This window comes from Dictyostelium discoideum, assembly GCF_000004695.1.
Source record: "Dictyostelium discoideum AX4 chromosome 5 chromosome, whole genome shotgun sequence".
NCBI lineage: Eukaryota > Evosea > Eumycetozoa > Dictyosteliales > Dictyosteliaceae > Dictyostelium > Dictyostelium discoideum.
Genome location: NC_007091.3, coordinates 4,727,255 through 4,754,754, shown reverse-complemented (window position 1 = coordinate 4,754,754; position 27,500 = coordinate 4,727,255). Strand labels below are relative to the sequence as shown.

The following is a 27,500-nucleotide window of genomic DNA, read 5'->3' as shown; positions in this document are numbered from 1 at the left end:
TTATAAATCAAATAAAACTATATTTTTTTTTTTTTTTTTTTTTGTATTTATTTTTTTTTTTTTTTTTCTAAAAAAAACTTTCGCCTTACTAACTTCAATTAAAATAAAAAATAAAAAAATTAATAAAAACAGAATTTTTCAAGGACAACCCAATTGAAGTTGAGATAACAACAACCAACAACAACAACAACACAAACTAGATAGCATCAAAAACAATAATAACAACAAGCGGCAATACCGACAACCACTTCAAGAGTAGCAGCAATAATAATAACAACAACAACAACAACAACAACAAAAATTAATAACAATAATATTAATATTAATAATAAAAATAATAAATTTACAATGACAGGTAGATATCCAGTTATTTGTAAATATTTTAAATCAGGTACATGCAAATTAGGAGATTCATGCAGGTTTTCACATTCATATGGTAGTGGGTCAACTCCATCAACCACTATAGCATATACAGCAAAAACACCTTCCTCTTCAAATAATAATAATAACAACAATAATAATAATAATAATAACAATAATAATAATAATGAAAACAACTCTACAATAAATAATACCAATATACAAACTGAAAAGAATAAAACTGCTCCAACTTCACCAATTTTAAATAGTACAAATAACAATAACAATAATACTAATGGGTCTAATAATAATAATACTTCTACAAACGTTTTAAATAATTCTTCATCTTTTGTGAATAATTCAGGGAATAATAATAATAATAATAACAATAATAATAATAATATTAATATTAATAATATTAATAATAATAATAATATTAATAATAATAATAATAATAATAATAATAATAATAATAATTTAGTTTCACCAGTTTTAAATAGTAGTAATAGTAATGTTAATAATAGTAATGGAAATACGAACAATAATAATAATAATAATTTTTTAAATATAAGTAACTTATCATTATCTGAAGATTCAGAAGAATTTATATCATATAGTTGTAGAGTTAATCCAAGTAGGATGGCTGGAAGAAGACCATTCTTACAAATGGTGGTATTGTATGCCGCTGATCCAAGAGTGATGAGATTTGCAAAGGAAGTACAAAACCAATTCCTTGAGAAAGGTATTGATGTATTTTTAAAGACTGAAGAAAATAATAATCAAAGTATTAAAACTGAAAATTTAGCAGAGATTATAACTGGTTCCAAAGCTGATTGTTTAATTGTACTTGGTGATAGAAATTTAAAAAATAGATCTTGTCAAGCTAAAAGAAGGGGTAAATTAGTTGAAATGGATGTAAGTAAAAAATTAAAATTTTTTTTAAAAAAAAAAAAAGAAAAAAAAAAAAAAAAAATACATTTCTAATAATTTTTTATTTTATTTTATTTCTAAAATTGTATAAATAAATAAATTATTAGATTGATGATGTTATTACATGTATTTGGAATGAATGGAGTATGTTATTACCAAAAGAAGATGAAGAATTAACCGATGAACAGGCATTTAATTTATTAGAAAAACATTGCAAATTAAGACATGTTAAGGATAGACTACAAAAGGCAAAATCAAGTATGTATATAATAATAGAAATTTATTTATTATAAATTAAAAAAAAAAAAAAAAAAAAAAATATTTATTAATTTTTATTTTTTATTTTTTTTATTTTTTTTTTAAAAAAAAAAATAGGTATAAGTGAATTTAAAGATTTAAAAATAGCAGCAAAGAATAGTATTAGTAATAATAGTAGTAGTAATAATATTTTATCAGATAATAGTAGTGGTTCATTATTTTTAGATGAAAAGATAGCATCAAAATTAACAAGTGCTCAAAAGACAGTTATTAGATTTCATTTACAAGTTATTGAAGCAATTGATTATGTTGAGGATATGCCATTCATAACACATTGTGAGAAATTAACAAATACTCGTGGTTCCTCGGTTGGACCAGAGGCACATTTAACTCATTTACAAGATACTAAACCAGTGATCAGTGAATATAATAGAGAGAGACTATTATATCATTTAAATAGGTTATTGGTTAAACTCGAGAAATTAGGTTCACATTTAACTGAATTAGGTTCACCATTATGGGAAGCTTATTTTGAAGATTATAACAATAGGATAAATCAACAATTGAAATATAATTTACAACAAAAAAATTTATTAATTAAACAACAACAACAATTGCAACAACAACAGCAACAACAACAATTACAACAACAACAACAACAACAACAACAGCAACAACAACAACAACAACAACAACAACAACAACAACAACAGCAACAACAACAACAGCAACAACAACAACAACAATATTTATTACAACAACAACAGCAACAACAACAACAACAACAACAACAACAATTACAACAGCAACAAGATGGAGAAATTAATAATGGTTTAGATAATAATGATGGTATTTTAAGTGAAAATGGTCTCACTAGTGAGGATGGTGTTGAATTGAAATCAGGTCAATGGCGTTGTAATATATGTACATATATTAACGAAGATATAACAATGCCAACATGTTCAATGTGTGAAACAACAAATTCAAATTTAATTAATGATAATGATCAATGGTCAATACCAGGTTCAAAATCAAAATCTTCAAATAAAAAACTGTCTGTTCAAACATCTTATAGCAAACCATTTGCTGACGATAAAACTAAAAAAGATGTAAAATTATCAATTCAACCAGATCCAACAACTAGTAACCAACAAAATTCTAAATTATCAGTTTTACCATCAATTTCACCACCACCACCAAACCAACCACAAGTACATTCACCACCATCACCAACTTTACAATCAAATATAATACAACAAAATGAACAACCACAACAACAACAAAGTCAACAATCACAACAAAGTCAACAACAACAATCACAAACACCAATTTCCCCAGTTTTGGGATCAACAACATCAACTCATCAATTACATCAAATGCCAATTTCATTACATACATCAGCACCAGCTATACCAATTGCTAATGGTAATAGTACACAATCCAGTTTATCATCTTCACAACCAATTCCATTTTCTGCAGCAGTAGCAGGTAATACTTCTCCTTTATTAAATGGTATTAATGCTACTCAATTACCTCAACAACCTGCTGAACACTATGAAGATGAGTTCCCACCACTTGGTAATGAATTCCCTCCATTAGGTGCAACTCCTTCAAAATCTACCAATATTGCCAAATCTAATCTTTCAAAATCTGGTAATACCACTGTTCCAATAATACAAACTAAACCACTTAATAATAATAATAATAATAATAATATTAATATTAATAATAATAACAATAACAATAATAATAACAATAATAACAATAATAATAACACTAGCAATAATAGTAACAATAGCAATGGTAATTTAAATAATACAAATGGTATCAACACCAATAATTTAAATAATATAAATAATTTGGCCAACAATACTATTCCACTTTCACCAAAAAAACCACAAAATACAAATATACCAAACTCTCCAAAAGTAAAACAACAACAACAACAACCACAACAATCACAACAACAATTGCAACAACTACAACTACAACAATTGCAACAACAACAATTACAACAACAACAACAATTACAACAACAATTACAACAACAGCAATTACAACAATTACAACAACAACAACAATTACAACAACAATTACAACAGCAACAACAACAACAATTACAACAACAACAATTACAACAACAAAATTCAAATATAATACCATCAGTTAATACAAATTATTATAATATATTTGCAAATAATTGGGATAGTAATAGTGGATCATCATCATCAGCAACCTCATCATCATCAACCTCATCATCAAACTCATCAAACTCATCGTCAATGTTATTTAGTAAGGAAGTAAATACATACTCAAGTGATCCATTCAATTGGACACCAAGTTGGAGTAGTTACCTAGATAATGATAATAGTTCTGTAAATATAAACAATAACAATAACAATAACAACAATAGTAGTATTCTAGGTAATAGCGTATCATCTTTATTTGGCACAGATTTAAATATGTTTCAAACTCCATTTTCAAATGCATCCATTTTTAGTAATAATATAAGCAATGGTAATAATAGTAGCAGTACAGCAGCTGCATCTACTTCTTCCTCTGCATCCTCTTCATCAACTTCTTCTTTCCCATCAATGTATTCATCTTCATCATCCTCCTCATCATCATCAACCCAACAACAACCACCACAACAAAATAGTATTTATTCACAACCATCTGCAAATAGTTTGTCATCATTACAACAACAATATCATCAACAAGTATCACAACAACAATTTCAATCTTTCCAAAATTCAAACAATAATAATAATAACAATATAGCGAACAACAACAACAACAATAATAATAATAATAACAATAACAACAATAATAATATACAGCAACAACAACAACAACAACCAACAACAGCATCAATTATTACAGGTAATTTAAATCATTCGATCTCAAATAATAGTAGTAATCAAAATTTCCAATTACAATTACAATTACAATTACAACAACAACAGCAACAACAACAACAATTACAAATTAATAAACAATTACAACAAGAACAATTTGAAAGAGATAAACAAAGAGCTAGAGAATTAGTATTGGAAAAATATAAACATATTCAACCACCACAACGTCCATGTTGTTATTGTGGTGAGGAATCAATGTTGGAATGTTATAATTGTGCTAAAACTGGTTATGCCACTTACTTTTGTTCAAAAGAACATCAATCTTTAATGTGGAAAGAACATATGAGAGTTCATCAAATTTATGCTGCTTCAACTGCTCAGACAAATGGTGTAAATAATAATAACACTAATAATAATAATAACAACAACACAAATAACAATAATAACCCAATTTTAAATCACCAAACAAAGTAAAATACATCATCATCATCATCAAAATAAATCATACATAACACCCAACACCCCACATATATATTAATAAAGAATTTTTTAAAAAAAAAGAAAAAAATTTCCAAAAAAAAAAAAATCGAACTTCGGAACGTTCCGTAATTCGTCTTGTCTTTGAAAAATTATTTTTTACTTTTTTTTTTTTTTTATTTTTTTTTTTTTCAAAATTTTTTTTTTTTTTTTTTCGCTTTTAAAAAAAAAAAAATTTTCATTTTCATTTTTTTTTTTTTTTATAAGCCACCAAAGTTAATCGTAAGTGAAAATCTATTATCACGTTTTTTTTATTATTTTTCTATTTTTTTTATTTTATTTGTTTTTTTTTTAGTATTACTTTTTTTTAAAAAAAGTAATCTGCATCTTTATAAAGATTCTCGATATTGATTCAATAGGTGAAGAGACATCGTTGGAGAGATGCTAGAACAAAGTGATGGCTTGATGTTTTGTAATTACTACGTCCTTTTATTTTCGTTTTTTTTTTAAAAAAAGTAAACAAAATAACTGAATGCCGGAATCACACAAACCTTTAAAATTTTATTATTTTTACTATTATGTTAATATTTATTTGTTTTTTTTTTTTTTTTTAAAAAAAAATATATGTATTAGTACCTTATAAATCCAAATTACTAATACTAAAACAGTTTTTCTTTCTTTTTTTTTGATTTATTATAGATCCTTTTCTCGATCCATCCAAAAGTTTCTTGATTTCTGAAATACATTTAAAAAAAATAGAAATATAAAAAAAACACAATAAAATGATTAATAATATTTTTGCCCTACCTGAAACAAAAAAATTTTTAAAAAAAAAACCTTTTCTATTTTAGTTGATAATTATTTTATTTTTTTAAGGAAATTATTTTTTATTTTTTTTTTTTAATGAAATTTTTTTGCGCCAAATTTTACACGTTTTTTTTAATTTTATTTTTATTTTTTTCAAAATTTTTCAATTTATTTATTTATTATTTTAATTTTCATTACAATAAATAATGTATAAAGTACATAAATAATTGTAGTAACCTATTTATATAAATTGAAATAGGAAATAAAAACAATACTAATAATAATAATAATAATAATAATAAAAAAAAGAAAGTAAAAAAAAATAAAACAAAATAATAATAAAATTAAATAATAATATAAATAATATAGGTAATAAATAAATAAATAAATAAATAAATAAATAAATAAATAAATAAATAATTAAATAAATAAATAGATAAATAAAATAAATAAATAAAATGAATAATAGAATACCTAAAAGAGTAGTTGTTGAAGAAAGTGATAGTGAAGATGAAGAACAAAGACAATTTAAAAGGAGAAGAGAAAATCAACCAACACAAAATATAACGGCACCAACACCTACACCAAATAATAAAAATAGTAGTAGTAATAGTAATGGTAATGGTAATGGTGGTAATAGGAGAATGGAATTTGTGAATGGAAGTATAGTAAGAATTAAATTAAATAATTTTGTAACATATTCAGACGTTGAATTTAGGCCAGGACCTAGACTAAACGTAATCATTGGTCCGAATGGGTCAGGTAAGAGTTCGATAGTTTGTGCGATTGCACTTGGACTAGGTGGCGGACCTAACCTATTGGGTAGACAAAAACAGTTGGGCGATTTCATAAAGAATCGATGTAGTCAAGGTTACATTGAAATCGAGTTACACAATGAGAGTGGTGATAATTATATCATTAGAAGAGACCTAAAGAAGGAGGGTAACGGTAGTGAATTTCATATCAATGGAAAGTCAATCTCAAAGAATGACCTTATAACAACCATCAAGAAACTCAATGTACAAGTTGATAATCTTTGTCAATTCCTTCCACAAGATAAAGTTGTTAGTTTCGCTTCAATGTCACCAACTGAATTATTAATTGAAACTGAAAAAGCAATCAATATTAATAATATGTATGAAAATCATCAAGAATTAATTAGATTACAATCAAATCATCAAAAAGAATCAACTGTATGAATTTTATATACACACACACACCCACCCACCCACCACTCTCTATACTAATATATTTTATATTTTATTATTAAAAAAATAGACATTTGAAGAATTAAAAAAGAATTTAGATGATTTGGTTAAAAAGAATCAATCATTAGAAAAAGATGTAGATAAATTTAGAGAAAGACAAAAGTTATTAGAATTTGTTGACAAATTAAAAAGAAAAAGAACATGGGCAATCTTTGAAAATGCAAGGGTTGCATTCATAAAAGCAAGAGATGATAAAGAACTAGCAGAAAAAACTGTTCAACATGGTGAATCACAATTAAAACCTTTTAAATCAATTATTAGGTATGTTTTTTTTTTAAAATTATTTTTTATTTTTTTTAATTATTTTTAATTATTTTTATTATTAATTTATTATTTATTATTTATTGTGAAAAAAAAAAGTGAACAAACTAAATCAATTGAAAAAAGTAGAAAAGAAGTTCATGATAATTCAACAAAAGTACAACAAACTGAAAGTGAAGTATCAAGATTATCATTAACAGATGGTAAGTTGGTAATTGTAGTTGAGAATTTTTTAGCGGAAATAGATGGAATACAACAACGTGATAAAGAGAGAAAAGTTCAAATTGCAAGAGTGACCAAAGATATTCAAGATGAGACTACAAAGATGCAAAGATTACCAAATGATGAAGATACCAAGAGAAATGTGGAAAAGTTGAATAGGGAATTGAAAGATTGTAATCAACAATTGGGTGAATTGGAGATTGAAAAGGAGGCAAAGAATAGACAGTTCAATATGATCAATCAAGAGTGTACCTCAATTCAAAGGGAGATGTCACAATTAAACAATATTCAAGCTCAAAAGTTAGAATTCCTACGTAATGATCAAAGAGACGTTTATTCAGCATACGAATGGTTAAGACAAAATCAAAATCTATTCAAACAGAAAGTGTTTGGTCCGATTTGTATGGAGATTAATGTACAGAATCCTGAACATGCCGCATTCTTAGAGATGACATTAAGTTTTAATCTAATGATGACATTTGTTTTCCAATCTATGGAGGATCGTGAAACTTTTCACAGCAATATCATTGATAATGGTAAAAAGTTAAGAGTAAACACTTTGGTCAGTAGGGGAGGCTTCAAAATGGAGCGTGTTAATAATATTGAAGATTTCAGATCCATTGGTGCCACGCATTATTTAGATGAAACATTTGAAGCTGATCAAGTTGTAAAAAATGCAATCATGGATAGTATTCCAATTTTCAAGAGTATTGTATTCGATAGACGTGCATTGAATAATGAAGATACTATTACCAAACATATCAATTCTTTCTTCACTCCAAATGGTTCCTACTATACCACTTATTCAAGATATGGTGATAGAAAACCAACCACACGTGTATCCAATTTCAAGGTTGCAAAATGGTTGTCTGGTATAAACACTGGTAAGAAAGATGAACTTCAAGAGAAATTTCGACAAGCAAAGGTACGTCTTGATCAAGAGAGGCTATCAGCTGAGGAAATTAGACAAAAACAAAATCAAATCACTGCAACTCAACGTAACATCACAGAGGAGAGGAATAAATGTAATGCAACCATTGATGATCGTCGTAAATGTTATAGTAGAATTCAATTTTTAGCTAGAAAATTAGAGGAATTAAATACCGAGGAGAACATTGAAGAGGAAGAAAAGAAAATCAGGCAAAAACTAAGGGAGGTCTATGCAAAGAGAGCTGATACTCTATCAGAGATCACTGATAAATTAAGAGATTATTTCAAACATATGGGTTCCCGTGATCATACTTTAATCACCCTCAGTAGACTCGAAGCTAAATTACGTTCTGAGGAGGACAGCTTGGCACGTGAGAGTGCAAAGCTTGAAGCTGATAAAACGAGACTAGCGGAATTGGTCAAATATTTCGATGACTGTGTTAAAGAGGCTAAAAGATTGAAAAGCGAAGCAGAGAAAATCGTTGGCCCTTTAACACTCGAGGTTCAAGAGGAGTTTAAATCAATCAGTTTCCATTCTCTCGAGGAGATCGATAGAGAAATCTCAGCCACTGAAACTAAAGCAAATTTCATCATTTCAAATAATCCAAAAGTTTTGGAAGAATATGAAGGGAGAAAGAGAGAAATTCAAGTGATTGAGGACAGAATATCCTTTCGTCAAAGAGAGTTACAAGATAACGATAAACGAATGGGCAGATTAAGAGAGGATTGGTTGGTACCTGTAAAAGAGTTTATCTCTCAAGTCAATACAAGTTTCTCACAATATTTCAAGGCGATCAATTGTTTGGGTGAAGTTCATCTAGGTTTCGATGAACAACATCCCGATGATTATTCAAAATATTTTGTGGATATTCGTGTTAAATTCCGTAATGAAGATTCTTTGAAAACTTTGAATGCTCAATTACAATCTGGTGGTGAAAGATCAGTTAGTACCATGTTGTATCTAATCTCTCTACAGGATTTAACAACTTGTCCTTTTAGAGTGGTAGATGAAATCAATCAAGGTATGGATCCAAAGAATGAAAGAATGATTTTCGAACAAATCGTTAAATCCGTTAGTAGTGAAGGTTCTCCTCAATACTTTTTAATCACTCCAAAATTACTTCATAATCTACATTATTCACCTGAAACAACCGTTCTTTGTGTTTTCACAGGTCCTTGGTTTATGTCTCAAAAACAATGGAATGAAATACTTAAAAAAACTATGGAAAAAAGATCTGGTCGTCCGCAATTACAAAATAATAATAATAATAATAATAATAAAAATAATAATAAAGCAACAATCCAAGAAGAATTTGATGACGAAAATGATGATGATGATGATAGTTCTGATGAATAAAATTTAAAATAATAATAATAATAATAAAAAATAGAAAAAAAATTAAAAAAGAATTAATATTAAAAATTATTTTCTTTTTTTTTTTTCTTTCTAAAATTGTAACTTCACTTTTTTATTTTATTCTTATCAACATCAATATTAAAAATTTGAAAAAATAGAAGAAATCAGTTTAAATCTTTAGATTTCCAAATGATTTTAAAAAAGAGTAGATAATAGATAAAGAAGAAAAAAGTATGGATAAATTTTTTAGTAGTAGATACATTATCTATTTTTTTTTTTTTTTTAAATATCATTATAATTATTTTGGATTACTTTTAAAATTTTATTTTATAGTTTTTTTTAATTAACTCTATGATATCAATCAATGCCGATGTGTTTGCTGGTACTCTGGTTCATTGTTGCAAGTGGAACAACATTCTTTACCAATCATACCAGCGCTTTCATGAATTTCAAATACATTTTTAATATCTCTTTCCAATGATACATTTTTAGCATTTTTATTTCATATTTTCAAGTCCAGCCAGTCAAACAAAATTCTTTTCCTATTAAACCAGCGGCTTCATGAATTTCAAATACCATAGTAATATCTTTACAATGGTACCCCTCTTTATATGATTTCAACTCTGAATTCATTTCAACCACCACCGATGATGTGATGATAATAAATTCTCTTTATTAAATTTGATAACTCTTTAACGATCATTCTCCTCAACATCGGTGGTGGTTGAAACGAATGTATAGTAGTAAATCGCCACCACCATCGCCAACCAGTTCACAATCAATGAGATTACCATTATCAATTCAAAAGGATTAATACTTGGTGTTACTTGAATTGGTAATGGTGAAATGGATGCACCTTTGCAAACCTTTTTCTTGATATAAAAAAAAAAAATAATAAACAAAAAAACTTTTATCACAATGGAGACTCAAACACCACATCCACCAAATTCATTGGATAATGCCATTCCAATTACTACAACCTCTGTAATTGGTGAGAATGGTAAACATCTGCTACTTCCCAACCATATGTTTTATATAAAAAAGCAAATACTTTTAAAACTATCCTAGTATTTGCATTCAACATAAAGTTCCAAACTTTTATTTAGAGAAACCTTATCCAGTGCGTATTCAACTCACCATAAAAGACACAAAAAATATCAAAATTTTTACAAACTAGTTCACTACTGCCATAGAAATCAGGTTTTAAACTCTTTAAGAAATTGATAAATAAAAAATATATTTTTATAAAAATAATTATTACTTTTTTTTTTTTTTTTCTCTTTTTTTAATATTAAAAAATTATTTATTATTTTAATAAATATGATGCTTCGTCTGGTTGATTTCTTTGTTGTTGCTGTTGTTGAGGTTGTTGAAGTATTGAAGTTGAAGTTGATAATATAGCACCATCACCACCAAATGTATGAGTTGTAGAATTATAATATCCAACAACAGTATTTGTAGTATTTGAAATCGTACTAGAATAACTCGTTAATAAATCATCATTACCATGAACACTATTCACATAATTACTATTATTATTATTATTATTTTTAATTATACCTTCATTAGTTTCATCATCTTCAATTTCATTTTCATATAACATATTAATGAATGAACTATCCTCTTGTTCAGTTTTCATATTATTATAAATGATTATATAATTTAAAATGATTGGAATTATGTCTGGTAAAAAGTAACCAAATGTAATAAAAACTTCATAGTTCATATATTCATGAGTTATTGGATTATAAAAGAAAATTATTGATCTAACTATAAAACAACATGATATTCCAACTGTTAAAAAACAAATCTTTCTAACTTGATTAATTTGATTCCTACAAACATCTTTATCAATTGATGTAAATTTAAAATAAATTCTTAAAACTATAAATAAAAATGATAATCCAACTAACAATGATAAGCATGCTATATATTTTTAAATAAATAAATAAATAAATAAATAAATAAATAAGTTAATAAATTAATTTTTTTTTTTTTTTTAAAAAAAAAAAATATAAAATAAATTTAAAACTTACATTGAAACAATGTATTAAATAAATATGTTACACCACCTTCTCTCTTTTGATTTGCAATTGTATAAAAAAATAAAATTAAAAGATATTGAATTATATAAATCATAATATTAAATAAAATAAAATACATTTTATATTTTGGTAAAAATTCTGAACTACTGACATAGGTGCTATGATATCTTTCCCACCAGAAAAAGAAAACTACTAATAAAGCAGACATATAAAATGGGAATGATATATTATTAAAAAAAAATGTTATAGCACTTTCACCATCTACAACTCTTTTTAAATACCAAATTATTCTAGTTGTTGTATATAAAAAACAAAATACATGGAAAATCTTAATAAAATAATAAAAAAAAAATTAAAAAAAATTAAATTAATTAATAAAAAAATTAATTAATTAAATAAATAAATTTAGTATTATTTATTTTCTAATAAATATATAAAATTTTAATAATAGTAATAATAATTTTTACCTTTGAAAGAGTAGCAGACTCTTTTTTATAAATTGATTTAAAAAATGAATAAATACAAATGGAAGATAATACTGCATAAATTACTAATGAAATAATTGAAATTCCTATAAATATTGGTGTTCTTTTTTCGTCACCACCACCATCACTACTACTATCACTTAAACTGCTATTATTAATTGTATTATTACTACTGCTAATTAATTCATTATACATTTTATTTTTATTTATTTATTATATTACACATAGCAGTTTAATTAATTTAAGAGACTATAAAAAAAAAAAAAATTAAAGAGATTATAAAAAAAAAAAAAGATGATGTGTTTATAATAAAAAAAAAAAAATCAAAAAAAAAGTAGATTTCGAAGTAACTTTTTTTTGTGTTGGTGTTAAAAAAAAAATCTTTTTTTTTTTTTTTTGGTTTTTTATTTTTTTTTAAATTTTTTTATTTTTTTCTGAAAATATGAGGGTAATAATCAATCCCAAAAGTGTGTGTTTTTCGGCTAAAACAAAAAAAACTGAAAAATTAAGTNNAAAAAAAAAAAAAAAAAAAAAAAAAATCAAACCAGATATTATTCCCACCCATTTCATTTCTGAAAATCATTATTTGGTTTTGGAAGAAATTAAATTAAAATAAAAAAAATTTGAAATTGAATAGAAAAATTATAAAAAATAAATAAATAAATAATCAATTAAAAATAATAATAATAATAATAATAATAATAATAATAATAATAATAATAATAATAATAATAATAATAATAATAATAATAATAATAATAATAATAATAATAATAATAATATAATAATAATAATAATAATAATAATAAAAATAATTATTAACCTAATAATTTTATTACAAGTTCATAAACACTAAACATAGCAGCATTTGCAGGGAAAGATCTAATGATAGTTGGAGTATAACCTCTGAATAAACCTTTTACACCTTCTTTTGAGTAAATTTCTTTTAGTACTTTTACGATTGAAGGTGAAGGACCAGCACCTTCACTAATTTGAATTTTCGATTTTGCCACATCAACAGGATATAAAACGGTCCAATATGCCATACCACCCAAACCACCAGATATGATTAATGCTGGTAAATTCAATTCGTCATCGTCATTTGGTTTGTTTTCTTTATTTTTGAAATAACGTTTACAAGTTTCATAAGTACTAAAGAATGCCATATTTCCTACAAACTCTCTTGCAATGGTTGGAGTGAAACCACGATAGGCACCTCTGATACCACCCTCTTTTAAAATTTGTACTAAACAATCTAACGATCCTTTATATTTTTGTGGACCGGTTGTTTGGACTTGTAATCTACATTTAACCAATTCTACAGGTGTTAACACCACTGATGCTCCAACACCTGCAAACCCACCTGCTATTGCACATTGTCCCACTGTTAGTGGTGTATTTTCATCCTTTTGTAATAATACTTTCATTTGACCATATCCTGCAAACAATACTGCAGTTTCAAACATCATACCAAACAATGGTGATGTCACACCTTTATATAATCCGCTAAATCCTTCATATTTTATTGTATTTCTAAAACATTCCATAATACCAATTGGTGTATTTGATGTTTGTAATCTAACTCTAATTGTATCAAATGGATGACTATTAGAAAAAAAAAAAAAAAAAAAAAATAATAAAAAAAAAATAAAAATAAAAAAAATTAGTAAATATGATGTGTAGTTTTAATTTATAATTTTATATAAATGTTTTTTTAATATACCCTGTAAATAAACAAGCTGCACCAGCAACTGTGCCGGCTATACTATCTTTTAAACCTCTTTCTGTTGACATTTTAATTTCTTTATTTCTTTATTTTTATTTTTTTTTTATTTTTTTTTTATTTTTTTTATTTTTTTTGACTAAATTATAAAAAGGTAATTTTACTATTTTTTTTTTTAAGTTGAGATTATTGTAATTATTATGAGATATAATATTTTCGAAAATATTCCCCCTTTTGAATGTAATTCATAAAAAAAAAAAGGAAAAAAAAATTTTGAAAAAATTTAAATTTATATTTTTTTATTAAAAAAAACAAAAAAAATAAAAAAAAATAAAAAAAAAAAAAAGTGGGAAAATGATTTTTTTTTTACTTAATTTCATTTGTTATACATTTTGATATTAGAAAAAAAAAAAAAAAAAGTAAAAAAAAAAAAAAAAATTTTTGATTTGATTTTATTTTTAAAATTTTTTAAAGAAAAACCATCACACTCTTTCTTTCTTTTTTTTTTATTAATTTATTTATTTATTTATTTTATCAATATACTTATATATATATATTAAAAAAAAAAAAAAAAAACAAAAAAAAAAAAAAAAAAAAAACTATGTTTTTATGAATAATAATTATAAGAAAAAAAAAAAAAAAAAAAAAAAAAAAGAATGATTTTCTCTTTTTTTTTATTTTTTTCAAATTTTTTTCAAATTTTTCGTTTTGTTTTTTTTTTTTTTAATTTCATTTTTTTATTTTTAATTTTTTTTATGATTTTATCCTTAAACATTTAAAATGCACCAAAGTCAACCACAACAACAAATTGAAGAGTATAAGCAAATTAAAAAACTTTTATTTTGTAATTATCAAACTAAAAAACTATATTTTATATATTTTAAAGAAATATATTAATATATATATATAATTTTTTAATTTATTTAGTGGTTGGACTTACAATAGGTAAAATGGCAACATCAAGAATATTAAGCTTTTTAGGTTTTATTAATTGTGAAATTAAATTGAAATAAAAAAAAAACAAATGGAAATAAAAAAAAAAAGAACTAACTAAAAAAAGCAAAAAAAGAACTATCAAAAAACAAATGGAAAAAAAAAAAAAAAAAAAAACAAATACTCCGACATTATGATATATTTTTATAATTATAATTTGTACATAGCCAAATAAAAGCAAAAAAAAAAAATAAATAAAAAAATAAAGAATAAAGCCATAATATATATTATTTTAAAATACAACACACACAGATCACCCATCGCCCTGATTGTGAATGTTTTTTTTTTTTCAAAAAAAAAAAAAAAAATAAACTGTATTTCTTAAAATAAAATAAAATAAAATCTTAGGGTGTTTATTATTATTATTATTTATTATTATTATTATTATTATTATTATTATTATTATTATTATTATTATTATTATTATTATTATTACTACTACCATTATTTTTTTTATTTATCTTTTTTTTTTTTTATTTATTTTTTTTATTTATTTTTTAAAATTTTTTTTATTTTTTTTTAATTGCTAAATCTTGCTTTTGGTAATTTTAAAGGTGCTTCAAGTCTAACAGATCTCTTTTCAGAACCAATTCTAACAACTTTACAACCAACACGAGTGAAATGTTTTTCAAAAGAACTTGAAGTGAGTGATAATGATTGTGCCAATGATTTAATATCAGTGATTTGGAAATCTTCAAGTTTTAATGCAAAGATTGCAAGATAATTGTAAATCTTTAATTTATCATCTTGAGAAATATTATATTTCTTATGATTGATTTTACTACCAAATATTGAAACTAAGAAATTAATAACTTCACTTGTACAACCTTCTTTAATTAATGGTTCATGACCACCTTTAGATTTCATTAAACTAAAATAAAAATTAAAAAAATTAATAATTTATACTACCACCACTACCACCACTATCACCATCACTATATTCAAAAATAATAATTATTTTTAATACTTTACATCATTGAATACCACATAAAGGTTAAAAGTTTACAATTATAAACAACTTTTTCTTCATCTTTAATATCTTCAAATCTTTTGAGTTGATCTTTAAAGTATTCTGGTAAATATGATGGTGCTTCTGATGTTTTGCTAATAATATCTAAAAATGGTTGATGATTTAAACCAAAGAATATTCTTGGTGGCAAAATTGCTTCAATATTATATATCTTTCTAACATCATTTGTTTCTGCATCAAAATCTGGTAAATCAAATGGTTCTATTTAAATTCAATTATAATATTATAAAAAAATAGTTAATAAACAAATTGTATTATGATGATGAGTGATTATTATTATTATTCTTACTCTCATTTGATTCAATATCAGCCAATTCATTTTTAACAGCATCAATTGATTTAGTTGTTTTTTCGTAATCTAAGTTTTCTACATTTTCCATCTCCATTTTTTGCATCTTCTTCTTTGTAATCTTAGAACCAAAACTGTCTGCCAATTTCTTAATTTTATCATAACGTTCTTCTCTTGATATTACCTATTTATAATAATAATATATTGTTAGTATATATAAAAATATAAATAAATAGTATAATAATAATAATAATAATAATAATAATAATAATAATAATAATAATAATAATAATAATAATATTAATAATAATAATAATAATAATAATAATACATACAGAAGAAGAATCTAAAGTTAAGGTATAACCAATAACAGATTGATTCATAGTTTGTATTTTAGTTGGTACAATTTTTAATTGTTTTGTATTTTTATCAAAGATACCAATTGCGTATTTTGCATATTTTGAATCTTTATCCTCTGATTCATATTCTAATTGATCTGTATTGGTTAAAACAACTCTATGTCTTTTATTCTTTGTACTCATACTAATGAATTCTGGTTCTTTCTCAATGAATGAAAGTGGTGGTAAACCTTGTGAAAATTTTAATACACATGGTTTATTATCTCCTAAATTCTTTTCTTCAATAACATTAACTGTTAAATTTGACATATTGTTTTATATTATATTATATTTTTATTAATTATTTATAAAATATTTATAAATAAATTATTCTGAAAAAAAATTAAAAAGAAAAAAAAAAAAAAAAAAAAATTATTCGTTTCGTTTTTTCCAAAAAAAAAAAAAAAAAAAAATAAAAAATAAAAAAAAAAAAAAAAAATTATTTTTATTTTTTTTTTATTTTATTTTATTTTTTATTTTAAACCAATTTTGGATTACAATCAAAAAAAAAAAAAAAAAAAAAAAAAAAAAAAAAAAAAAAAAAATAATAATAATAATAATAATAATAATAATTAGAATATCTTTTTAGTTTTTTTATTTTTATTTATTATTATCATTATTATTATTATTATTATTTTATGTAACAAAAACATTTCCTTTTTCAAGTGGCAAAAAAAAAAAAAAATCAGATGGTGGCAAAAGGTTTAAAAAAAAAAAGAAATAAAAAATTGTGAGGATGTCTTTTTTTTTTTTTTGTAATTTTTAGTTTTTTCGTGGTGGGATTGGTGTTGTGCTTTTTTTTTTTTCTTTTTTTTTTTTTTTTTAAATTCAGTTGTATCTTGATTGTTGATCTTAATTATAATAATAAAATAATAAAATAAAATAAAAAAAAAAAAAACGTATAAAATGTTTTTTTTTTTTTTTTTTTTTTTTTTATCAAACAATAAATACATTCAAACAAAAAAAATATAAATAAACAAAAAAATAAAATGATTATAGGTAAGTATTATTTTATTTACAAATAAAATAAAATTTTTTTTTTTTATTAACAATTCTTTTTTAAAAAATAAAGATTCAATCACCAAATTAAATTTTAAAAATAAGTCATCCTCTTCATCAGTTATCACTGTTAAAACTTCAACTTCTCCTCAAATTATATTTGGAGATAATAAATTTACAGGGGGTGTAAACAAGCAAAAAGGATTTGACTCTGTCTCACCAACACTCAAGGGCAAAGGAATTTTATTTGTTTAATTAATTGGATCAAAAATAATAAAAAAAATAGAATAAAACCAAAAATAATTTCCTAAACCATGGTTTAAACATATCATCAAGAGTTAAGAAAAAAAAAAAAAAAAAAAAAAAAAAAACTTAACCACAATGAACCACCAACACTCCATCATTTAATCACAAATTAAATAAATAAATAAGTAAATAAATAAATAAAAATATGTACTATATCTTGATATTTTATAATTAATTAATTTTTATTTATTTTGTTTTGTTCACCCAACAGAAACATTCTTTTCATTTTTTTTTTTTTTTTTTTTTTTTTTTTGAAATTTCCCTAGATTTATTATCCAAGTAATATAAATGTTTTAATAATAAAAAAAAATAATAATTTATTAGGAAAAAGTGATTGGTTTATTATTATTATTATTATTATTATTATTATTATTATTATTATTATTATTATTATTATTATTGTAATTATTATATTACTATTATATTTATTTGAGTGGAATTTTGAAATAGTCTAATTAAAAAATAAGTTATTGTAGGGTTCAAATAAATTAAATTTTTTATTTATTGTATTTTTTAAAAAGAAAATAATTTAGTAAAAATTAATTTATTTAAATTTTTAAAGAAAATAATTTAGTAAAAATTAACAACATCTATGACGACGACGACGGCCAATATCGATATCAATATTGATGATATTTGCGTTTGAACCACCACAACCACTTAATCCATTAAAACCACCATAGCCACCATCAAAACATGAAATTGAATTATTGTTACCAGTTAATTCAACAATATTAGATGTACCAATTGAACTTCCCATTGAACCAGTTGAATTTGAAATTGATGAAATTGATTCTGACATTTTATAAAATAGGGTATGGTAAATTATAGTTAGTCATTTAAAAAAAAAAAAAAAAAAAGAAAAAAAAAAAAACAGAAAAAATAATATTTACTAAAAATTGCCATTTATTTGTTTTTTTTGTTTTTTTTATTTTTAAAATGATTTTATTTTTTAAAATTTTTAATTTTTCATTATAAATAGTTAATTAAATCGTTTGATAAGAAAAGAAAATTTAAATTGATGGGAATTTCCATTATTAAACAACAAAATATGGGTGTTTTTATACAATTTTATTTAATTTTTTTTTTTTAATTTTTTTTTTTTACAAATTAAAAAACTATAAATTTTAATTTTTTTTTTTATTATTAAACAAATAAAAACAAAATACAAACAAAAACAAATAAAAATTATAAAAATGACAATTTTTAGTAAATTTTTTTTTTCCCTTGAATGAATCAAGTAAATACTTTAGAAAATATTAACATTTTTAAAATAATTAATTATTTAGATTCAATTTCATCAATTTCAAATCCAACAAGATCAACATCAAGTTCAATCGCCACCCTTAATTATACTGGATCAGTTTTCAATGATAATTCAACAGCATGTTTTGATAATGATTTGGGAAGATGGGGTGGTTGTGGTGGTTGTGGTGGTTCAAATGTTAATATTATTAACCTTGACATTGATATTGGTCGTCGTCGTCATCGTAGATGTTGTTAATTTATTCAAATTAATAAATAAAATAATAGTTTTTATCTTTTTTTTTTTTTTAAATTTATAGAAATGGCAATCAATACATTATAATATTATTTTATTTTATTCTATTTTTTTTTTTTTTCTTTTCTTTTCTTCTTTTTAAAAATAAAAAAGATAAAAACTATTATTATAAGTTTTTAAAATAAAAAAATACAGATATTAAATTCATTTTGAAAGTTCTTGGGTTTATTTTTTTAATTTTTTTTTATTTTTTTATTAATTTTTTAAATTGTAGCTTAATTTAGACATTGAATAAATAAAAAAAAGTAAGTGTGGGTTAAAATAAATTAAATATTTTATTTATTGTTATTTTTTTAAAAAAAGAAAAAAACTTTTGTAAAAATTAATTTATTTAAATTTTTAAGAGTAAACTAACAACATCTATGACCACGACGACATAAATCGATATCAATATTAATAATGTTTGTGTTTGAATCACCACAACCACCACAACCACCACCATTGAAACCACCAAGACCACCTAATCCATTTAAACCACTATAGTCACTATCAAAACATGCAATTGAATTATTGTTATTAGTTAATCCATCAATATTAGAGGTACCAATTGAACTTCCCATTGAACCAGTTGGGTTTGAAATTGATGATATTGATTCTATAATATATTAAGTTCTGAATTGGTAAGTAATTGAGAAATTAATTTCAGAAAAAAAGTAAAGAAATAATAGTTACTAAAAATTGCCATTAATTTGTATTGATTTTTTATAATTAAATTTAACTTTATTTTTATATAAATGATTTTATTTTATTTTTTATTTTTTATTTTATTTTTTTTTTTAATATATATAATTTATTAAATTGTTTGATTATATTTTTTTAATAAAACAACAAAATATGTTAAAAATAATTAAACAAAATTATTTAAAAATGGAAATTCCCATCAATTTAAATTTTTTTTTTTTTTTTTTATTTAAATAAATTAATCAAACAATTTAATTAACTATTTGTTTTGAAAAAAAAAAAAATTAGAAAAATTAAAACAAAAACATTTTTATAAATACAACAAATAAAATGGAAATTTTTAGTAAATATTTCTTTTTTTTTTTTTTTTTTCAATAATATATTATATAACAAAACCAATTTCATCAATTTCAAATTCAACTGGTTCAATGGAAAGTTCAATTGGTGCCTCTAATTTTTAATGAATTTGCTAATAATTCAATTTCATGCTTTCATGGCGGTTGTGGTGGTGGTTTAGGGTGGATGGGTGGTTCAAGTGGATGGGGTGGTATTGGTGGTTGTGGTGGTTCAAACACCAATATCATAAACCTTGACATCGATATTGGTTGTCGTCGTAGATTTTGTTAATATTAAAACAAAACTAAAACCATTTTAAAAAAAATAATAAAGAAATAAAACAAACAAATAAAATGGTAATTTTTGGTAAATAATAGTTTTTTTTTTTTTTAATACCCAAGTTTAAAATATATAAAAAAAAAAAATTAATAAATTTTTATTAAGAATGTTTAAATGGTTTTTTTTTTTTTTTTGTTTTTTTTTTTTTTTTAAAAAATATCTGATTTTAAAGCATTTCTTGGTTCTTTTAATAATGATAAATGATAAAGGTCGTCACTTGTTGAAGAAATTGAAACATCACGAATAAAAGTTTGAATGATTGGAGCTACATTTAATTGATATTCAGTCCATTGATATTGTTGAATCTCTGAAATAACTCTATAGATAAGATAATATTTTGCAAAATTAATGAGATTACCTCTAATGATATTTGGATTACCTTCTTCTATGAAAGTTAAATCTGTTAAATAAACACCAATATAGGGCACTACTGGAGGATCTGAATTTTTAAGTTTATCTCTATAATTTTTATAACTACCTTCACAACTCATTTCTTTCTCTAAATTTTCCAAGATATCCAAATACTTTTTTGATAGTAGACCACGAGTGTACTTTAAACGTAGAATTGCCGAGTTATTAATACCACTAATTACGGCGATACAAGTATTATAGTTATTTAATTTTCTAAGTTCATCAGCTATTGATATGATTCTCTTTAAACGTTTAGCACGAGTTTTAACACGATCAGGTTCTAAAATTAATGAAACTACCCAAAGTGAAATATCATTAAATCTAGAGATAATCTTTAGAATAGTTGGTGATTTTCTAGAGGCCATCGATGGTTTATTCCAAGCTTGATTTAAAAATTCGGTTGGTTTAATAGCTGTATATAATTGGAAATCATAGAGTGTCAATTGTCTAGCGATCTCTTCATCATCGAAATCGAATAGATTTCTTGGATTTGCGAAACCTTTGGTTTTAGTCTCTGGTATTCTACTCTTTGCTTGTTGTGATAATGGTGATTTTAATAATGTTGAAGATGAAACTGAAGATGATGATGTAATAGGTCTTGGTGATGATGGTATTAAAGATGGTGATGAAGGTGTATTTTGTGAAATCGATGGTGAATTAATACCACTATTAAATGATAATGATAATGATGATGAAATTGAAATTGAATTTGTTGATGATAATAATGATGATGTTGATGATGTTGATGTTGATGATGAAGTATTTGCAATACTACCAACACTACTATTATTTAAATTTGTAAATGATAAAGATAAATTTGTTCTTGGTGAAGTTAAAGCACCATTTGAACGAGTTCTAACCAATTCAGATTTAAAACCACAAGTACGTTTTAGAATACAATTTCTAATTTGTACACCCAATGTTGGAAAAGCAATCATCATATGAGTATCTACGAAATCAACCATTAACTTTGTAGATTCATGACAAAAATCTTCATAATGATGTTCAACCCAATATTTAATTACATTTGCAACTCGAAGTTGAGCTGACAATCTTTCACGTTCATCGATATGAGTTGGTACTTGAAATCTTTCAAACAGTTTCTTTAATAAAGTCGTAGTTGTAGTATAGGATGAATAAGTCATTAAAAATGTTTTCATAAATGTTAAATCATGAAAAACTGGATTTGTTAAACGAATGATTAACTTATTCAATGTAGCTGCATCAATCTCTGCATTTAAATTATTTGTGACAGTTTTTGAATAAATTATATTTCCATTTGAATCTGCTGGTTCATCCCAAATATTAATTTGTCTTTCTTCTGATAAAATTGTACCATCTTTAACTAAATCTTCAAATACCATAGTTGTTGAACTTGGTAAACTATTTCTATTAATTTTTTTATCTTTTATTGTCGTTGTTGTATTTGAATTATTATTATTATTATTGTTATTATTATTAGTTGCTATTGAATCATCTTGTATAACTTCTAACATTAAAGCATCATTTGGTAAAACACCTTGATCTTTTAATGATTTTCTTGAATCTATTGTATTATTTAATTGACCTAATCTTTTAAAAGTATAACTTCTTTCTCTAACATGATTAACTTGTGGTGGTAATTCTGGTGTAGTTGGAGTTGATGATGATGTTGTTGATGCTGAATTTGTGGATGATGTTAATGCATTACTATTTGCACCACCTGCACCACTACTACCATTTGAATTCGAATTTATATTATTATTATTATTATTATTATTATTATTATTTGTTGATATTGAACCAAAATCAATTGGTGAAGAAAATGTTTGTGATAATCTTGCACAAACATCTTTAATTGGTTCATTGAAATCAACATAAACAAAATTCTTTTCACCATTTTGTGGATTAAAAATTAATAATTTGTTTGGATACTCTTTAAATTCAATTTCATAAGGTGACTTTATATCATATGACCAAAGATAACGATGTTTCTCTAATGAAGTACCAGTTGATTTAACTACTAAATGATAATCTTTTGGATTCTTTATATTTTCATTATTTATTAATATATTGAACAATGTTGAAACCTTTGTAAATTGATCAAATTTAAATGTACATTTTCTCCATGTTAAATCACCATTACCATTACCATTACTAGCACCACCCATTTTAATTAAAATGGTATATTTTTTACAACGTTCTTTAAATGATAAGAATGTGTGATTCTTTAAATTGTACATTTCAAGTGTTAATTCTTCATCCATCCAAAATCCCTCATCATCATCTTCTGATGGTGTTAAATAGAAACCACATTTATTTAAACTATCCAATAAACCAGTACGCAAGCCAGTGACTTTAATAGCCTTTGAAACTGAATCCCTTGGATCAAACATTAAATTCAATGTATTATTACGTGAGAATGTTGATGATATTAATATCTTTAAATTCAATATCTTTTGTGATGAATTTAAAATATCATTCTCTTGATTTGAAATTGTCCTAAATACTAAATTACTATTAGAATTAATATTGTATGTTGAAAATAATTCTTCTTCTTCTAATTGTATTGATGATGATAATTCATCCTGTTGTTGATGTAAATTATTATTATTATTATTATTATTATTATTATTATTATTATTATTATTATTATTATTATTATTATTATTATTATTATTATTATTATTATTATTATTATTATTATTATTATTATTATTATTATTATTATTATTATTATTATTATTATTATTATTATTATTATCATTTATTAAAAATATACCATGTCTTGAAATATCAACATTATTATGATATTTTAAATATAATTTTCTTATTATTGATCGAATTGATGTGAATTGATTAAATTTAACTGTTGCAGTAGCACTTAATGAATTCTCTGTAAAATGTGGTATTTGAACTTTAACCAATGTAAATACTAATGAAACGGTTTTCAATATTAAAACATCTCTATCATGTAATGATAACTCTAATATAGTTTTCTCTTTATGTAGTGGTATAGTTGGCGATTTTTGATTAAACAATGCAAATGATTCATGATCATCAATAATAGATGATGATGCTGCTGCTGGATCATTATGTGTTGCCTCCCATTCATTATTAAATGTATGTTTTGCAAAACATTTTAAACCATTATGAAATTGAAAATTTGGTATTATAATTGATAAAATTTCATCAACCGTTGAACATGGTGAAAAAATAAAACTCTTTTCAATGGTTGATGGTATCGTTAATAAACTACCACTACTAAGTGATGGTGATGGATAAAATTTAATTAAAAGTTCAATCTCTGATGGTATAACTTTTGATTCATGTGTTAATCTTGGTGTTGATGGTGGTTGAGATGCAATTTCATATAATTTTGATTCTGACTCTGGTGTTAATCCACCTTCTGATGTTGTTGTGGAATTTGATTCATTATTTTGTTGTTGTTGTTGTTGTTGTTGTTGTTGTTGATTATTATTACTATACATTTGATCTAGTTGTTGTGGTGGTGGTGGTGGTGGTAGTCTCATTGGTAATGGTGGTACTTTATTTGGTATTGTTAATGGTGGTGGTGGTAATGGAGATGATGGTAATGGTAGTATTAAAGATGAAAAGGATGGAGATGAAGTAGATTGTACAAGTGGTGATGGTGGTAAAAATGGTGGTAATGGTAGTTGTGGTAATGATATTTTACTATATTTACTATAAATTGCTGGTAATTGTGGTGATGTTGATGGTGTGGTTGAGGATGATGATGATGATGGTGGTTGTATTGATTCTATATTACAATTTGATGGTGGTGTAGTTGGTGAATTTGGATTGGATTGCTGTTGTTGTTGTTGATATAAATCATTTAATGATGGTTTACTATTACTTTTTAATAATTTTACAGATAGTTTTTCAGATGATTTTGATTTTGATTTACTTGGAACTGGTGGTGGTGGTGTTGTTGTTGTTTTAATCGGCGATGGTGATGATGATGATAATGTTTCTACAAAGGTTGAATTTAAATTATTATTATAGCCACTACTATTATCAACCGGTAATAATGGTGGCGAATTGGTGGTAACTGTATAACTAATGCCATTTGAGCTTGTATGTATTGGTGATGATTGTGGTGAACTAATATAACTATTTCCACCTCCAGGCCCTATACCATTCACATTCCCATTATTTATATGATTATTATTATTATTATTATTATTATTATTATTTACAGCTGGTGTCTTTTTATATATAATACTTGGTGATGGTGATGATGGTGATGAGGGTGAACTCTGTAATTGAAATTGTAATTTCTTTTTAAAATCATTTGTATTATTTGTATTGTTTGTATTATTTGTATTATTGTTGGAATAGTTTAAACTTAAATTTGATCTTGATGGTACAGGTGGTGGTAGATTTACAGGAGGATTGATTGTTGGTTCCATTTTTTTTTTTTTTTTATTTGATAAATTTTTCCAATCACAAATTAGTGTGTTGAATGAAAAAAAAAAAAAATAAAAAAAGAAATAAAAAAATTCTTTGAGTTTTGGTAAATTGAAATAAATTGAATGGCAAAAAAAAAAAAAAATTAATTAATTAATAATAGATCCAAAAAATTTTAAAATAAAAATAAAATTATTAAAATTAAAATTTTAAATAAATAAATAAATTGAAAATTAAACAATTGATGGATTGTGTGTGAGTGATGAATTTTAAAATAATTTAAGAATAAAAAAAAAAAATAAAAAAAATAGTTTCAATTATGATAATTGTTTTTTTTTTTTTTTGTTTTTGTTTTCTTTTTCTTTTTTTTTTTTATTTTTTTTTTTTTTTTATTTTTATTTTTATTTTTATTATCAATTTGGAAATTTTAGGGGTAAGGATTAAAAATAACACATAAAATGTTTTTTTATTTTTGAAATGTTTATTAATCAATAGAATAAAAAAAAAAAAAAAAGGGGGAAAATTAAAATTAAAAAAAAAACAACAAAACAAAATATTAATTATTTTTTTTTTTTTTTTTTTTATGATTTAATTAATAGATTAAATTTTTATTGTTATTACTATTAAAATAAACACAACACACAGCACAATCAAATACCATGTTTTTTTTTTTTTTTTTGCTATTGTAGTAACTGTTGTTTGTTGTTATTGAAGATTTTGGTAGATAAAAAGAATAACAAAAAAAAAAAAAATAATTATACAAAAAAGGGGGTCTGTTCTATCATTTCACTTGCAAAAAATGAAATATCAGCCAAAATTACTTGTTATTGTTGGTTTATAATAAAATAACAGTAATTATGTTTTATTTTATTTTAATTTAAAAAAAAAAAATAACAACAATAACAAAATATATAATAATAAAAAAAAAATAAAAAGTAAAATAGAAGGTAGTATATAGTATCAATTGTTGGTTTAAACCACTGTTTAAATTATTGCTATTACTACCTATCTAATCATTCATGACGAATGTAATAAAATACCAACCCTGATAATAAAACTTTTTAAAATTTATAAGGAGTAGGTTTCAAAATTTTTGGATAAAAATAAATAAATATATATACATAAACAAAATTTATATAAAATACAAAGAGAAGAAAAAAAAAAAAAAAATAAAAAATTTTAAAAATAAAAAATAAAGAATAATAAGAATTTTTTAATTATAAAGTGTTTACAATAAAAAATAAAAAAAAATATTAAAAAATAAAATAAAAAATTTAAAATAAAATAAAATTTAAATGATTGACTAAAATGTGTTTTATTATTATTATTATAATTATTTTATAACTTTTTTTTTATTATTATTATTTTATTTTTGTGATATTAAAATGAACATGTATGGATGTTCGATTTTGGATATTTTCAAAATTTTAATTAATTTATAATCTATCACACACTTTCCCTTATAAAAATAAAAGATTAAAAAATAAAAGATTTTAAAAAAATAAAAAAAATAAAAAAAAAAAAAGAGATAAAAATAGTTGGATGTGGTGTTAGTGAGTGAGTGGTTGAGTGAGTGGTTGAGTGAGTGGTTGAGCAAATAAGAGGTTATTGTTAATGAATTTGTGATTTATTCAAAATGTACATGTGATCTTTAATAAATTGAGATATTGTTTTAAACAATATTTTATATTTTGGTTTTTTTTTTTTTTTTTTTTTTTTATTATTATTATTATTATGAAAAAAAAAAAAATAAAAGAAAAGTTTTG

At 23.2% G+C, this 27,500-nt stretch overlaps 12 protein-coding genes across 12 annotated transcripts; 6 read left to right on the top strand and 6 right to left on the bottom strand.

The window, feature by feature from the left end:
- Positions 1 to 348: 348 nt before the first annotated feature.
- On the top strand, positions 349 to 5,331 carry DDB_G0290947 (hypothetical protein; the record flags this gene model as incomplete). The annotated part of the gene is made up of 5 exons (XM_630388.1): positions 349 to 1,275; positions 1,398 to 1,548; positions 1,666 to 4,796; positions 5,151 to 5,187; positions 5,261 to 5,331. The coding sequence occupies 5 exons, from the start codon at positions 349 to 351 to the stop codon at positions 5,329 to 5,331; spliced, it is 4,317 nt and encodes a 1,438-aa protein (XP_635480.1).
- Positions 5,332 to 6,148: 817 nt separating this feature from the next.
- Positions 6,149 to 9,728, top strand: smc5 (structural maintenance of chromosome protein; the record flags this gene model as incomplete). The annotated part of the gene is made up of 3 exons (XM_630387.1): positions 6,149 to 6,883; positions 6,969 to 7,219; positions 7,319 to 9,728. 3 exons carry the CDS (start codon positions 6,149 to 6,151, stop codon positions 9,726 to 9,728), a joined length of 3,396 nt encoding a protein of 1,131 aa, XP_635479.1.
- Positions 9,729 to 10,646: 918 nt separating this feature from the next.
- DDB_G0290917 (hypothetical protein) lies at positions 10,647 to 10,796 on the top strand (the record flags this gene model as incomplete). The annotated part of the gene is made up of 1 exon (XM_630386.1): positions 10,647 to 10,796. One exon carries the CDS (start codon positions 10,647 to 10,649, stop codon positions 10,794 to 10,796), a length of 150 nt encoding a protein of 49 aa, XP_635478.1.
- Positions 10,797 to 11,034: 238 nt separating this feature from the next.
- DDB_G0290915 (hypothetical protein) lies at positions 11,035 to 12,453 on the bottom strand (the record flags this gene model as incomplete). Its single annotated transcript, XM_630385.1, has 3 exons — positions 11,035 to 11,654; positions 11,765 to 12,101; positions 12,241 to 12,453. 3 exons carry the CDS (start codon positions 12,451 to 12,453, stop codon positions 11,035 to 11,037), a joined length of 1,170 nt encoding a protein of 389 aa, XP_635477.1.
- A 623-nt stretch (positions 12,454 to 13,076) lies between these two features.
- On the bottom strand, positions 13,077 to 14,052 carry mcfS (mitochondrial substrate carrier family protein; the record flags this gene model as incomplete). The annotated part of the gene is made up of 2 exons (XM_630384.1): positions 13,077 to 13,863; positions 13,982 to 14,052. The coding sequence occupies 2 exons, from the start codon at positions 14,050 to 14,052 to the stop codon at positions 13,077 to 13,079; spliced, it is 858 nt and encodes a 285-aa protein (XP_635476.1).
- Positions 14,053 to 14,761: 709 nt separating this feature from the next.
- Positions 14,762 to 14,994, top strand: DDB_G0290911 (hypothetical protein; the record flags this gene model as incomplete). Its single annotated transcript, XM_630383.1, has 2 exons — positions 14,762 to 14,825; positions 14,909 to 14,994. The coding sequence occupies 2 exons, from the start codon at positions 14,762 to 14,764 to the stop codon at positions 14,992 to 14,994; spliced, it is 150 nt and encodes a 49-aa protein (XP_635475.1).
- Positions 14,995 to 15,493: 499 nt separating this feature from the next.
- On the bottom strand, positions 15,494 to 16,961 carry rpa49 (hypothetical protein; the record flags this gene model as incomplete). The annotated part of the gene is made up of 4 exons (XM_630382.1): positions 15,494 to 15,845; positions 15,947 to 16,205; positions 16,294 to 16,477; positions 16,629 to 16,961. 4 exons carry the CDS (start codon positions 16,959 to 16,961, stop codon positions 15,494 to 15,496), a joined length of 1,128 nt encoding a protein of 375 aa, XP_635474.1.
- A 719-nt stretch (positions 16,962 to 17,680) lies between these two features.
- DDB_G0290907 (hypothetical protein) lies at positions 17,681 to 17,945 on the top strand (the record flags this gene model as incomplete). The annotated part of the gene is made up of 2 exons (XM_630381.1): positions 17,681 to 17,690; positions 17,764 to 17,945. The coding sequence occupies 2 exons, from the start codon at positions 17,681 to 17,683 to the stop codon at positions 17,943 to 17,945; spliced, it is 192 nt and encodes a 63-aa protein (XP_635473.1).
- A 631-nt stretch (positions 17,946 to 18,576) lies between these two features.
- Positions 18,577 to 18,902, bottom strand: DDB_G0290905 (hssA/2C/7E family protein; the record flags this gene model as incomplete). Its single annotated transcript, XM_630380.2, has 2 exons — positions 18,577 to 18,791; positions 18,890 to 18,902. The coding sequence occupies 2 exons, from the start codon at positions 18,900 to 18,902 to the stop codon at positions 18,577 to 18,579; spliced, it is 228 nt and encodes a 75-aa protein (XP_635472.2).
- A 290-nt stretch (positions 18,903 to 19,192) lies between these two features.
- Positions 19,193 to 19,500, top strand: DDB_G0290903 (hssA/2C/7E family protein; the record flags this gene model as incomplete). The annotated part of the gene is made up of 2 exons (XM_630379.1): positions 19,193 to 19,205; positions 19,286 to 19,500. 2 exons carry the CDS (start codon positions 19,193 to 19,195, stop codon positions 19,498 to 19,500), a joined length of 228 nt encoding a protein of 75 aa, XP_635471.1.
- Positions 19,501 to 19,907: 407 nt separating this feature from the next.
- DDB_G0290945 (hssA/2C/7E family protein) lies at positions 19,908 to 20,242 on the bottom strand (the record flags this gene model as incomplete). Its single annotated transcript, XM_630378.2, has 2 exons — positions 19,908 to 20,152; positions 20,230 to 20,242. 2 exons carry the CDS (start codon positions 20,240 to 20,242, stop codon positions 19,908 to 19,910), a joined length of 258 nt encoding a protein of 85 aa, XP_635470.2.
- Positions 20,243 to 21,062: 820 nt separating this feature from the next.
- Positions 21,063 to 25,736, bottom strand: gefK (Ras guanine nucleotide exchange factor; the record flags this gene model as incomplete). The annotated part of the gene is made up of 1 exon (XM_630377.1): positions 21,063 to 25,736. One exon carries the CDS (start codon positions 25,734 to 25,736, stop codon positions 21,063 to 21,065), a length of 4,674 nt encoding a protein of 1,557 aa, XP_635469.1.
- Positions 25,737 to 27,500: the final 1,764 nt, after the last annotated feature.